Raw genomic sequence first — 14,407 nt, forward strand, 5'->3', positions numbered from 1 at the left:
ATCCCTACTAAGCGAACAAAGTAGATGATACCGGGATAACTTCGCTCATGTTAGATCAAATGACAAGTTTGAACGCTTAAGTATCAATTGTCTCTATCCGAGATTCACCTTGTTCCCAATCATGGCACTGATCTCAAGCAATACTTGACTGCAGTGACCAGAATAACTCTTTGATCTTATAAATTAGTTTGTTCGAGGACGAAAAAAGGTTTAGTGTGAGGAGGTTTGATGACTCCAAATATGAGCATATTCCTTGCTTGACAAAACTACGTATTACTTGAATTTCTGTATAAAAACTATCACAATAACTGATTTATAGCATACTTTATTGATTTATCTCGCTTGGCATGATCCAGAGTTGGTTTGTTCAGATTATTAACAATTTTTGCCCTTTTAAGCGGTGTTTTGGATCCAGAAAAACTAAGGCAGATGAAACAAGCGATAGTCATCTCCGCTCACAAGCGATGACTCCATCGCCCAGAAAAGCTAAGGCAAGAGAGGCAAGCGGCAGCTTTCACCGCTCACAAGCGACAGCCCCTAGCGCTCAGGCCAGTGACCAGACACCCACCGCAGCGAAGCGACGGCAACTCAACTTAACTCAAACTGCAGTGGTATCGCCATTCCACTACCAACCAGCACAAGCAAGCCCGCTTAACTGCGCTGATGCCATCCGCTCACGTCCCTCTCGCTCATCCATCACTGGCACCCTGCCGCTCGCCTCCGCTCCGCTCACTACCGCTCACTCTCTACCGCTTTCCTTTCCAGCTTTCTGTAGATTAAGATTTAGACCCGCTGCAAAGCGGGTCCCTTTTACTGCATTTCCGCCACTTTCATGAGATCCATACTTGATTTAAATTCGTGACTTAAAATCCCTGTGTTCGACCTGGAAACTACCAGTCAAATAGTATAAATAATTATGGTAACAATTCAGGGTCTACAACAACACATTTTTACTATATCTGATCGCTCTTAATAATTCATTACCTCTCAATCTTCGAATAAAATTCCCTCTATTTGACTACACACAAGAAGCGTTATCACTCACCTTTACTGTCTTCTTTAAATTCTGTTCTTACCTAGTTTAGCGTTTGGGCTCGCTCCCCTTTATGCTTTTCTTGCCGTTTTTCACTAGTTAATTCTTTATAAAATTTTGTAACTTAAAATCTCCGTGTTCGACCTGAAAACTCACCAGCTAAAGAGTATAAATAATTCTGATAAACGATTTAGGTTCTACAACTACATATTTTCAATCTATATCTGACCATCCACAATAGTTCATTTCTCTCTAATTTTGATACAAATTCCCTGTATTTAAATAACTTAAAAAATCGCTTGTCACAGCTGAAGAACAATGTCTTGTCCACAGAGCCTATGTTGTAATTTTGCACAAATAAATGAGATGATAAACATTCATACTAGACACGTGATGTTTGTTTTAATCCATACAGTGCTTTATGCAACTTGTAGACATGGCTTGGATGACTTGAATCTTAAAAACCTTCTTGTTGAGCAACATAAACTTCTTCCTTCAATCAACCATTTAGCAACGTTTTTTTAATGTCCATTTGATATAGCTTGAACTCCAAAGTGCAAGCAATTGATAATAGCAAACACACAGCTTCAATTCTTGCTACCGGGTCAAATATCTCACCATAATCCAATCCTTCAAGTTGTGCATAACCTTGAGCAACTAGTCTTGCCTTATTTCTAACCACATTACCATTTTCATCGATTTTGTTTATGAAAATTCATTTTGCACCAATGATATTCACATTCAAGTGTGGTTCAACCAATTCCTATACATGTTTTCTTTCAAATTGAATCAATTCTTCTTTCATAACAGCTGTCCAAAATTCATCTTTTAATGCATCATCTACATTCTTTGGTTCCACATTTGATGTGAAACAATTTAAACAAACCAATTTTCTGAAATTTATTACATTTTTCCCTTGTAACTCTTTCACCCATTGGATCACCAATAACAAGTTCAGTAGGGTGATTTTTGCATGTTCTGGGTCGCCTGTTATTGTTGATTTTTGATTCAGCAGGTGATTCATTCTCTGGTTGAATAAATTCTGGAGTATTATGAGTTTTTAAATTCTTTTCATTCTGAATTTCTTCTAGGTTTTGATTTTGATCTGAATCATCCTTATCTAATTCTTGCCTCTTGTTTGTATTCAGTTCATCACCAAACTTAACATTGGGGGATTCTATGACTTTTCTTGTATTTAAGTTGAAGATTTGATATGATCGGTTGTTGGTGGAGTATCTTAAAAATATGGCTTCATCAGACTTTGAATCGAACTTTCTCAATGGTTGTCTATCACTCAAGATGAAACATTTGCATCCAAATGTACGAAAATAGTAAACACTTGGTTTTCTTCATTTCCAAATCTCATTCGGTGTTGATTGAATATGAGGCCTCAAATAGATTCGATTTATTGTGTAACATGTTGTATGTAAATAATTAAATATGAGGCCTCATTCAGTGTTAATTTATTTAATTGTCTAGCCCAGCTTTCTTATTTAATTGTCTAGCCCTCTTTTCTCACAATAATTTTGAATTTTTTTTTTTAGTCTGAGTACCCTATCTTCATCAGAATCATCCTCTGCATTATCGGTAGAGCCATCAGCTGTGAATGCTATTTCCTTCTTCGGTTTGGCTTAAGATGATTTAACTCATATGTTTGTAGAATTCCAATCAATCCATCCAAGGTCATGGTGTTAATCTTTTCTATTTCTTCAAAGGCAGCAACCTTAGGGCGAACTTATGAGTGATTGTTCTTAGCATCTTATTGACCAATTTTATTTCCTCATAGATCAATCCAACCATGTGAGTTTGATTTACAATATCCTTGAAACGGCTGCTATAATCAAAGATCGTCTTATTATCTTCCATTTTTGGCCCATCAAACTGAAATTCAACCATTTGCAACTTTTTAGCTCTGACATTTGTTGATCCTTCAAAGGTCACCTGAAGCGCATCCCAAGCTTCATTAATTGTTGTGCATGTTGATATCATCCGAAATAGAGATTCATCTACTCTGTTGAATATAGCATTTAAAGCCTTGGAGTTTGTATTGCTCATCTTTTTCTCTTCAGCTGAATATTGACTTTTCGGTTTTGGAATCAAATGAGTCAGAATTTGAACGATGTTTGTGTTTCTTGAATCACCACCAGAGAATCCTAAACGGAATGCAATTTGATTCCTATTCCAGTCTTCAAGCCTTTTTTACAGTTTTGTTATGTTTGTGTGATCTGTTCTCCAACCGGATCCTGAACTCTATATATGCATTCAATCTCTATCTTGCTCGCAAAATGTATCTAGTATTACGAAATAATTTTCCAGAAATTCTAACCAAATTCTTGCAGCTCTATCTCTTTTTCATGTAGAATTTTTTCAAGAACTTTCTCTCTATTTCTCTCTACAGGCTTTCCTTTGCCCAGCTGAATGAAGTAACTACTTTTGTAACAACTTTAGGGGCAGTTATTTTGTTGAGAGCACCTTCTAAATGATAAATTCAAGTAAGTCCAATTTTACCTTTCCAATTGAAAACGATTTTTGAGTTGATATTCTATCAATCAAGTCCATGATTCAATTATTATAATCATCATATAAAATATATTCTGACTTTCAGCAAAGTCACTCACTGTCTGAGCATAGACTGATGCAGTCATCCGACTGACCTTCAGATAACATCATCCAAAACTATAAATGTGTCAACATTCTCAACAATTTTGAAATAATTATTTAATCATTTTTCGGTATTATAATGACTAACATAAAAAAAAATCAAATTCCTCCATTAGCTATTATAGAGAAAAAAAAAAACACCGGAATATGACAAGACTCAATAAATAAATTTATTTGAAAATTATACTAATGGTGGTGATTTTACTAATAATATATAAATGTATGATTTTTGTATGTACTTGAAAGTGCATATTTTGAGAACTATGATAGTATATATATTGAGCACCTTTACGGTGCAATATGATAACACATTTTTTTTATCTTTTATACATTATTATTTTTGTTTCCATATTTCATAATTATATAATAGTTGTGTAATTTACTCAATTTACTATTTTAGCTATTTTCCGTTATATTTCTTTCGGAAGAAAGAAATTTGAATATTGAACATACTATTATTAATAATGTTAAAGAAAATTTATATCTTATAGATAGTGCATTAATGTACACTATCTTGAAAACTAAAAACTATTTTTACCAAATTTTCGGCAAACCGTTTATTTAGAAAAGACTAGTAATTCCCCTCGGGTATTACCCACAACTTGTATTCATTCAATAATTCTACCATGAAGTTTGAAAAAATCCAAGTTAATACTATAATTAGTAGTACAAATTTACTGAAGACTCCGAAAGAATTATAATATCTATACCCGAATGAATAAAAATTGAAATCCAAAATATACTATTTTCTAGAAAATCTCAAAGAAATTTGTTAAATTTTAATAATATTTGCTGAAATATATATCATATTGAGACAACAATTATAACAGTCTGTTGGGAAAGTGATTTATCGAATAAAACACATTCTAACACTTTAAAGGGCCAACTCCCGAAGCGTGGGCGGTTCACAGTTATAACTACATTTCAACAACGAAAAATAATGTAGAACATAAAACAACAATAAGAAAAGGTGTTTGTTGACCCGGTTCGATTATCAACCAATCTACATCCGGGGGATTCCAATCCAGGAGACATTATACTAATCAGTGCTGATTACAGAGTATAAAAAATCACAACTCTTTCAACTCAAACTCCTATCATGGTCTACCTTGGAAAATACCTCCACAGGTTCACATTGTCATAAACGCGTACTGATAACGACCATATAGTAGAGCCGCTCAGAGTTTGATCATTCTCTCCGGTTGGAACTCTTTTAACTCCGATCGCGTCGACCTCTTCGGCGAATTTTTCTGTCAAAAACTCATTCAAACTAAGGAAAATCGATATGGATAGATGGATGAGAGCTTCACTAAATATTCTTCTCTCTAAAGTATGATCTCCAAATCACTCATTACCAATCTTCAACCCTATCCGGTTGAGTAAATCACTCACATTACTGGAATAAAAGATTCCACATTAATTTCCCTTTGCACCGAAATGGAAGGAGTAAGTTTCCATGTTTTGATCTTTCCTCAAATATGTCTTTTGTCTTTTGGAAAGTCTTTGCTGCAGAAATTAAGACACCATTAGTTCATATGCCAAAATAACTTAGGGAATTTCCATTCACATTCTCCCCTTTTTTGGCATATGAAACCACGAATAAAAGTGCAGGAATTAACCTACTCACGCACTCAATCATCCAAGAGTGAGTCCAACTATTACATGCCAACAAACATAAAAAGGCTACAGACAGCCTTCACATTGATATGGTTGTAATCACTTCAGACTTCCAACAAAAATAGTAACAATAGATAAAATCAACAATCAGCAAAGCAGATAGCATCAGAACTTGGGCAACTCCCCCTGAAAATATGATCTCTCATTTTCCTGCATTACTCCCCCTTCGTGGGAGCATTTGACAAAAAGAACATAGACCTTCAAAAACATCCTCACTTTGCTGAGAAATTGTTGTAACAGTAACATCCATATCAACATAGGCAGCAACACCAACATGAACAGCAACAACAATTTCTGTTGATTCGACATCAGATTTGTTGCAGTAACAACTTCGCAACATCAACAATGATTTGTGCAACATCACAAGGCCTGAAAATTCTTCAAAATCCAGTGTAGGACTAAAATGTCCTCCATGTCGAATTAATCCATAACCAAAACATCAACCATGGCATCAAATCTGACTCTTGCCATTGCTCAATAAAAGTATCTTCGAAACACTTCTTCTTTTTGGATTTTTCAAAAAAATATTTTTCAAATTATTTTCATTCTCCAATATTCACCAAGAATATCTCAATCAACATAAATATATTGGAGAATTTATTAAGCACCCATGCATGCAAAATCAAGTAGGGTACGAATGCATACCCAAATGACGACCAGACTTTTCAAACCGATTTGCATCCAACGCCTTTGTAAGAATGTTTGTCTTTTGATTTTTCTTGGGCATCCACACCAAGCTGAGTTTAACATTTTTTCTGAGTTCTTCAGTAGGCCACTAAATATTTTTGTCAGTCATAATGTCCTTCGCCAATCTGAAACATTTTTCAGCAGTATGTCCAAGACATCTGCAGTATCCGCAATCATTACGTCGTGATGACATTTGTCTAACACTCTGTGCCCTGCAATTTTCATTACAATCTCTATTTTTGTTCTTCGTCAAATTCTGTTTGACCATCGGAACTGATTTGTTCTCTGGAATTTCAACATTAGCAATAAGTCCTCCCCGGACAAATGTAGTAGGTTTTCTGTGTGAGGACTCAGAAAAACCTATTCCCTTGTGATCACCAAAAGGTTTTCCAATTGAAAGTACTTCATCCAATTTCTCATTTCCCTTTCGAAGTCTATCATTCTCTTGCTTCAGCTGCACATTTTCAGCCTTCAATCTATCAGTTTCAGTTGATTTCTCATGAACATCCTTTTTCAAAATTTTAATTTCATCATCCAACTTTTCCTTTTGAGTTTCCAACCGGTAAATGGTGTCCAAAAGTTCTTTATTTTTCACTAGTGATTTTTTTTGTTCTGCCACCATCTCCTCATAGGCTTCAATCAATTCATCAGCATCAAGTTCTATGGATTCCTCTGAAGCTTTATCAGTAAAAGCACCATCATCTTTAATAGCTTCAGATTCATCGGCCATGTAAGCAACCACTTCATCATTTTCTGAGTTTTCTTCGCCTCCAACAGACCTTTCATCATCATTGTCACTCCATGTGGCTTGGTATGCTTTCTTCTCTCTTTTCTTCAACGTTGGATATTCAGATTTAATGTGAACAACTCCTCCACATCCATAGCAGGTAGGCTCTTGAACTGATTCAGACAACTTCTTCTTGAATCCACCATCGAACTTCTCTTTTGGCTTGTTGTAATTTGATGGTTTCTATTCAGAGTATTTCCGTTGTGAGCTGGAAGTACTCTCACCCTGATAATCACTTCTGTTTTGGAACTTCCCATATTTCATCTTGGTTGCTCGTTTCTCACTTATCATTCTTGAAAGTTTTTGACTCAACATAGCCATTTCCTTATCAGATTCGATCAGCTCCATGTCTTCCACACTTAAGGCCATACTTTTTGGAGTTTCATCTTCAAGATAATTCATTTCATAGCTCACCAACGTACCATATAATTCATCCAACGTCATATTTTTCAACTTTGGTGGTTCATCGAGCATAATCACCTTTGGCCTGAAATTTTTTGTGAGACTTTTAAGCATCTTCCTCACCAATCTCTTTTCTTCAAAGTGCATTCCAAGAGCTTCTGCTTGATTAACAACATCCATAAAGCGATTATAGTAAACAACGATTGTTTCGTCTTCATTCATCTTCATTCCTTCGAACAATGTCTCAACATGATCTAGTTTAGATTCTTGGACTTGCGCTGAACCTTCGAATGCATTTTCCAGAATGTCCCAAGCTTCCTTGGCAATTTTGCAGTTTGATATAAGCTTCACCTGAGTTTCATCCACATCATTAAAAATCGAAAATAGGGCCTTCGAGTTTGCTATTCCAGCAGCTTTTCCATTCAACGTCCTTTCTCTCTTTGGTTTCTTCACAAGAGTAGTAACACCATCTTCATCTTGGATGGTTTTCATAGGATGAGACCATGCACACTCAACAGCATCAGAAACGTCTTCACCTTGAAGCATCAGAAAGGCTTTTATTTTATTCTTCCAACTTTGGTAATTTGTCCCATCGAACAATGGAGGTCTTGATGTTGAACGTCATTCCTTACTCATGTCTGCAACTATGACCAAATCTACTCAACGAATTAGAGAACAACAATGCAGAACATTAAACAACAATAAGAAAAGGTGTTTGTTGACCCGGTTTGATTATCAACCAATCTACATCCGGGGGATTCCAATCCAGGAGACATTCTACTAATCAGTGTTGATTACAAAGTATAAACAATCACAACTCCTTCAACTCAAACTCCTATCATGGTCTACCTTGGAAAATACCTCCACAGGTTCATGTTGTCACAAATGCGTACTGACAACGACCAAATAGCAGAGCCGCTCAAAGTTTGATCATCCTCTCCGGTTGGAACTCCTTTAACTCCGATCACGTCGACCTCTCTGGTAAATTTTTCTGTCAAAAAGTCATTCAAACTAAGGAGAATCGATATGGATAGATGGATGAGAGCTTCGCTCAATATTCTTCTCTCTAAAGTATGATCTCCAAATCACTCATTACCAATCTTCAACCCTATCCGGTTGAGTAAATCACTCACATTCCTGAAATAAAAAATTCCACATTAATTTCCCTTTGCACCGAAATTGAAGGAGTGAGTTTTCATGTTTTGATCTTTCCTCAAATATGTCTTTTGTCTTTTGGAAAGTCTTTGCTGCAGAAATTAAGACACCATTAACTTAAGGAATTTCCATTCACAAGTTATAATATCTCTCACCGAATGAATAAAAATTGAAATCCAAAATATACTATTTTCTATAAAATCTCAAAGAAATTTGTTAAATTTTAATAATATTTGCTAAAATATATATCATATTGAGACAACAATTATAACAGTCTGACCCGCAAGCCACGCTGCCCAGGCATATCGGAATTAGACTGATCCAATAGATCAACACGAGTCATTTAGTGTTTGAAAAGGAACATGCACATTGTCGGCATGGATAATTTATTCAATTAATTTAATCTCTCTATTTACCACCGGAGAATAACATCCTCTCCGACTTCCAGAGGATCACCCATCCTAAAATTATCTAGAGCAAATATGTTTAACACTAGGTTTCCGAAAAAGAAAATGTATATTATTGATTTGAATATTTTATTTAATTCATTTAATCTTTATTCAACACCGAAACATCACAACTTCTCCTACTCATTTATTTCAACTCAGGCTATCATAACGAATGAGATAAATAATAAAATTTTGTTACATTTATTACTTATATTCATCTTTTTCATATATATATATACATTTATAATATTTTATATATTACAAGTATATTTTATTGTTATATATTACATAAAATCTATGTACATTTACATCTCGCTGTCACGGTTACAAAATCATTTTACTATATAAGTGCATATACATATTAGATCATTATCAATTTACTTCTTTTTTTTTTGTAATATTATATTTAGTTATAAATTATATTTTTTAACACTATTAGTCAATATAGTATTTTGAAAAATATATATATATTTTTATAAAATAGATATTAATTTATTTTTTTATTATTTTTAAAATTTTTCAAAATTCTAATATATAAAAAAACTTAAATGTTTTGTTTAGTATTAAAATATTTTTTTACTATTTGGACTTAATATTTACTAAAAATATTTATATACTTTTTTTATAAAGTCTAATAATATTAAATATTACTTAAATAGAAAAAATAAACTTCCAAGTTCAATCCTAGAAAGAAAGATATATCTTTAGTTTTTAAAATATGTTTTTCTATTTAATTAAGTTTTAGATGTAAATAATAAATAAAAAGACAAATTGAATTTTATTTTTTTTTCTGTAATTTGAAATTGATTTGAAATTGAGTATTATTTGAGGTCAAATAGTATTTTGACATGATATTTTGTAAGAAAAATAATATAATTTATAAAAATATCAAATAAATAATATTGATTTTAGTTTCAAATACTTTAAAAAAAAAAAAAAAGGAATAATTGAATACGAGGCCTTAATTGTAATACCCACACTCATCACATGTTTTGAATAGTATACAATCTTTTATTAATAATATATCATAATAAATTAAAAAACTAAAAAAAAAAAAAAAAACGTAAAAACTTTTACACTTGTATATTAATTTTTTAGGATTGTTTAACCCTTTATCTCTTTATTTATATACAATAATAATAAAATACTAATAATAATAATAATAATAATAATATATTGTACAGAGAGTGTTAGAACTGGGGGAAAGAGAGCCCAATTACAGTGGGCCGAAGCCATAGTTTTTGCTACCACAACAAGGGCGAGTGAGAGAAGGAGAGAGGGAGAGAGAGGGAGGGAGTGAGAGAGAAAGATGGAGGAGGAGGAGCACGAGGTGTACGGCGGAGATATTCCCGACGAAGGTGAGATGGACGCCGACGCCGACGTTGACATGCCGGCTCCAGAAGATGACGCCGCGGCGAAGGTTTCACTTTAGTACTAGTCTAGTTCTTTTCTTGTCTTTGATCTACAGTCGTTTCGGCTTTTATGTGAGCTTGATTCGATCGTGATCTTTAGGAGTTGGATGAGATGAAAAAGCGATTGAAGGAGATGGAAGAAGAAGCGGCGGCTCTTCGAGAAATGCAAGCCAAAGTAGAGAAGGAGATGGGGGCAGTACAAGGTTTGATGCCCTTGTTTTCTCTCTCTCTCTCTCACACACACACACTCATGAAAAATAAAGAATTGAGCCTGTGAAGTTTGTTTGATATGTCCTCTTTTAGTTACATCGGTAACCCTAGCTGTAGTAGTATTGGAAAATCGTTTCTTTAGATATAATGTTCGGGAGATGTACAGTGTTGTACACTCACATGAAATGGGGGCTGCTTATGCTTAGGGTTTCAGAGGGTATCAAGAATGAACTTTCTAACTTTGATGCATTGACTGTTCCTCATACAATGTATGTGAGTGATGGTGCTAGTAGTTGTAGAAAAATTGTTGATGAAACAGTGGAGAACCATGAGGCTTAGATAAGTAAAATGTGGATGAAATAGCATAACAATTGTTAATTATGAGTAGATTTGACTTGCAAGAACTCCGAAAACAAGGCACCTAATTCTTAGTTTCCATGTAATTTTATGGACTTGCAGATCCTGCTAGCGCTGCTGCTGCTCAAGCAAGCAAGGAAGAGGTGGATTCAAGATCTGTCTTTGTTGGAAATGTGAGTACGTAGAGCAATGAACCTAAGAAGCCTTTGATGGTTTGTTTTATTATCGGTTCACTTTCTAAGACATTATCTGCAGTGAATGGTGCTGGTAAACATATGGTGCTCTGTGAATTGTTATTGTTTCTACACTTTTGAATATGCATATACATATACATACACATTCAATCATTCTTTTATCTTCTATGCTGCTTGTTTTGTTTACTAGCTGCGATGTGATGGAATGCTTTATGTGCCTTAATGCCTTATGTCGCATGGACTGGGAAATGCTTGGCCTTGTTCTGCCTAGATAACTAAATGGCAGAACCATTTTCTATCAACCCTGCTAGTTTCTCATTTGTTTTACTGGATATGCTGTCTTGTGTCATATTTGCGATTTGCAGATTCTTTCTGTCCCATCTTATTTTCTTGTATTCTCTGTATTTTTTTGTCTTACAGATTTTACACATTTACCTCACAATTTTACTGTAAAACAAAAATACTATGCTTGCTAAAAATATGTTTTGAGATGTATGGAATATACACTTAATGCAAATATTTGATCTGAAGTATTATGCACTGTTATTATTTATCATTTGTATTCACCTTATTGCCCTTACCCATGTCCGTAGCATTTCCCATGAAAGTGAAATGGGGATCTTTCATCACTAGATCGATTTGTTGCTTGGTTGTGATCATAATTTTGAATGATGTGTATGGTGCTCCATAGTACACCCCTTGATTCCACTAAGTCAGTCATCCGCATGGGATTTGAACAGCCTAGATGTAACCCTTGCCCATGTGCATGGTGCACTGCTGTGCACAGTTCTTTTCTGTTTTATTTTTTATTATATTTTTTTTTTTTATATATCTATTTAAAAAAGTGGAAACAATCGATAAAAGCCTTACACAATTTTCATTCTTAATGTATATTTAGATCGACTTTCATTATTAACTTTTGATAACATTATTTTTATACCCTTTTTCTTTTTTACTTTCAGTTCTTTTATTTATTTAAGTCCATGCAATCCTATTGTTATCATTTTCTTTTTCCTTGTATTAAGATTCATTCCCTTGCATTATTTATTATGTTTTCCCATTTTATGTGTGGGTTTGTAATGATTGTTGTTATTTGATACACTGATGAAGGTAGAAGTTGTAACTTTTGTAGTGTTTGCTAATTATTATGCAGGATTTACTGTGTTACATCATGTAAAGCTAAATCATAAATATAAGCATATATTTTTAATTATGTAAACAGTGCCATGCTTCAGTAAGCCATGCACTGCACATGAATAATGGCTATAGAAATCCCCTTTTTGTTGCAACTATAATTTTGATAACCAAGAGTCAGCATTTCTGTGAAGTAATATCAAGGAAAATTGGTCCTAAAGAATGATCACTTAGAAAAAACCAAAGCAGGTAATAGAAAATGAAGGAAGAATGATATAATGAATGAGGTCAACATGCTGCAAAGAAGTGATAATTTGTACTTTTCATGCAATGGATATAGTGGTTTCAATTCTTCCTTGTGCATTTGAAGTTAAAAGACGGGTGAAAAAAGGCGCCTGATGATTTGAGGTGTTTTCCTGAGGCTAGATAAGACATGATTCAAGATGTGTAATACAGTGATTCTATAGTTCACTACTACCTGAAGAACCAGGTTCTTGAATCAAGGGATCTTTCTCTTTAATATAATCCATCTGTTGCTGTCTGATGTCATAAATGCTATTGTTGATGTTTTGAATGTAGTATGTTGTTTCATACTGATGGTGAAGGATTTCTATTTGTTTGTTTGTTTGTTTGTTGCATTTCAGTTATAACATTCTGAGAGAAGTGAATAAACCTTTAGTTGAATATTGCATGGAGGCGGTGGTTTATGTTATTTGTCACTAAGTGAATATCATGTGGCAGGTGGATTATGCTTGTACTCCGGAGGAAGTTCAGCAGCATTTTCAATCATGTGGAACTGTAAATCGTGTGACTATTTTGACAGACAAGTTTGGCCAGCCCAAGGGCTTTGCATATGTTGAGTTCCTCGAACAAGAAGCTGTTCAAGAAGCCCTCAATCTGAATGAATCTGAATTACATGGCCGTCAATTGAAGGTTGAATAAATTAAATATAATATCTACGAATAATGTTAACTATTTCACTTCATTAGAAAATTTCATCATTTAGCCATTTATGTAGTTGCTTTTCTTACTAGATACGTATCTTTACAGGTTATGATGAAAAGGACCAATGTACCTGGAATGAAACAGTTTCGTGCGAGGCGGTACAATCCTTACTTTGCATATGGATACAGGAGGCCTTATGCACCACCATATTTCTATCCTCCCTATGGTTATGGGTGAGCTTTTCGATTTTCCCTTACACTTGTTAATCCAATATCTAACTAGGCATTGTTTGCGAAGCTGCAATTTTCTTCTTCTAGTTAAAAATCTTAGTCGTAGGTGCTTTTTGCGGTGTCCTAAAAAAAAAGAAAAGATGTGTAACTGATATTTATATTATAAGACAAATCCTATCCTTATTTCTATATTGAAAAGGAATATATTCAGAATATACGTTTTATTTTCTTTGTTTCTCTAGAATTTACATAGGTGTCCTCTTCTTCGCCTTGTCATTCCACACAGTGCATATAAATCTTTTTTCTATCTTTGTTTCTAAACAGCAAGGCTCCAAGGTTCAGGCGGCCATCGCGCTACATGCCTTATTATTGAAATCCCAAATTGCTGGCCTGATTGTCGAAACGCCGCATCCTCAAGTAATGGTCCATTTTCTTTCTACTTAATCTATATGGCTTACTTGCTCAATATGTGCCATTGGCTGGCGATGATCATAGTGTTTTATGCCTTGTGTGTCCTTTTAATCCCTGGTGGTCCTATTCCTATTATATTTACATGCGAACAACTCAGAACCTATTTATCTTGCAAGGTCTATACCCATTTGCTGAGGTTATGGTGACTCTTACTTAATAATTTACAGCATTATATAGTTAAGACATCTCTTGTCCTTCGACTGCTCAAACTTAGCCGTCTTGATTAATTCTACGGCATCTATGGTTTGTGGTATGTTATAACATGGTATTTTAGATGCTTTGTCTGGATGTCTAGTCTGTGAAATATAACAAAATTAGTTGACTTTTATGTTTATTTCCATACTCATTATTGGATTTTTATTTTTCTTGAAAAAAAATTCCTTCACATCTAGTCTCTTTCCATTAGAAAAGAAAGTATTGCATCTCAACATCCATTGTCATGTAAAAGTTTTCAAATTCAATACACTAAAATAAAAATTAACCAACATTTGTATGAATGCTGAGAAAGAATTGCATAGAATGTGAGTTGATTATTTTTTGGTAGTTTTATATGGTAGAAGATGGTGGATTAGTAGGTATTAATGGATTGCTATTCATAGGGCA

At 34.1% G+C, this 14,407-nt stretch overlaps 1 protein-coding gene across 1 annotated transcript; it reads left to right on the forward strand.

Moving 5' to 3' along the window:
• Positions 1–10,084: 10,084 nt before the first annotated feature.
• LOC127260362 (polyadenylate-binding protein 2-like) lies at positions 10,085–14,138 on the forward strand. The gene is made up of 6 exons (XM_051288088.1): positions 10,085–10,271; positions 10,364–10,466; positions 10,933–11,003; positions 12,900–13,091; positions 13,209–13,336; positions 13,658–14,138. Exons 1-6 carry the CDS (start codon positions 10,161–10,163, stop codon positions 13,704–13,706), a joined length of 654 nt encoding a protein of 217 aa, XP_051144045.1. The 5' UTR covers positions 10,085–10,160; the 3' UTR covers positions 13,707–14,138.
• Positions 14,139–14,407: the final 269 nt, after the last annotated feature.

Source organism: Andrographis paniculata, unplaced genomic scaffold, assembly GCF_009805555.1.
Source record: "Andrographis paniculata isolate CXL003 unplaced genomic scaffold, ASM980555v1 Contig61END, whole genome shotgun sequence".
Taxonomy (NCBI): Eukaryota; Viridiplantae; Streptophyta; class Magnoliopsida; order Lamiales; family Acanthaceae; genus Andrographis; species Andrographis paniculata.

Bases quoted from the DNA above. Each gene is read 5' to 3' on its own strand.
- LOC127260362 (XM_051288088.1), top strand. From the start codon at position 10,161: ATGGAGGAGGAGGAGCACGAGGTGTACGGCGGAGATATTCCCGACGAA. The intron at 11,004-12,899 runs GTGAGTACGTAG...ATCATGTGGCAG, and splicing joins GATCTGTCTTTGTTGGAAAT to GTGGATTATGCTTGTACTCC. The intron at 13,092-13,208 runs GTTGAATAAATT...GTATCTTTACAG, and splicing joins TACATGGCCGTCAATTGAAG to GTTATGATGAAAAGGACCAA.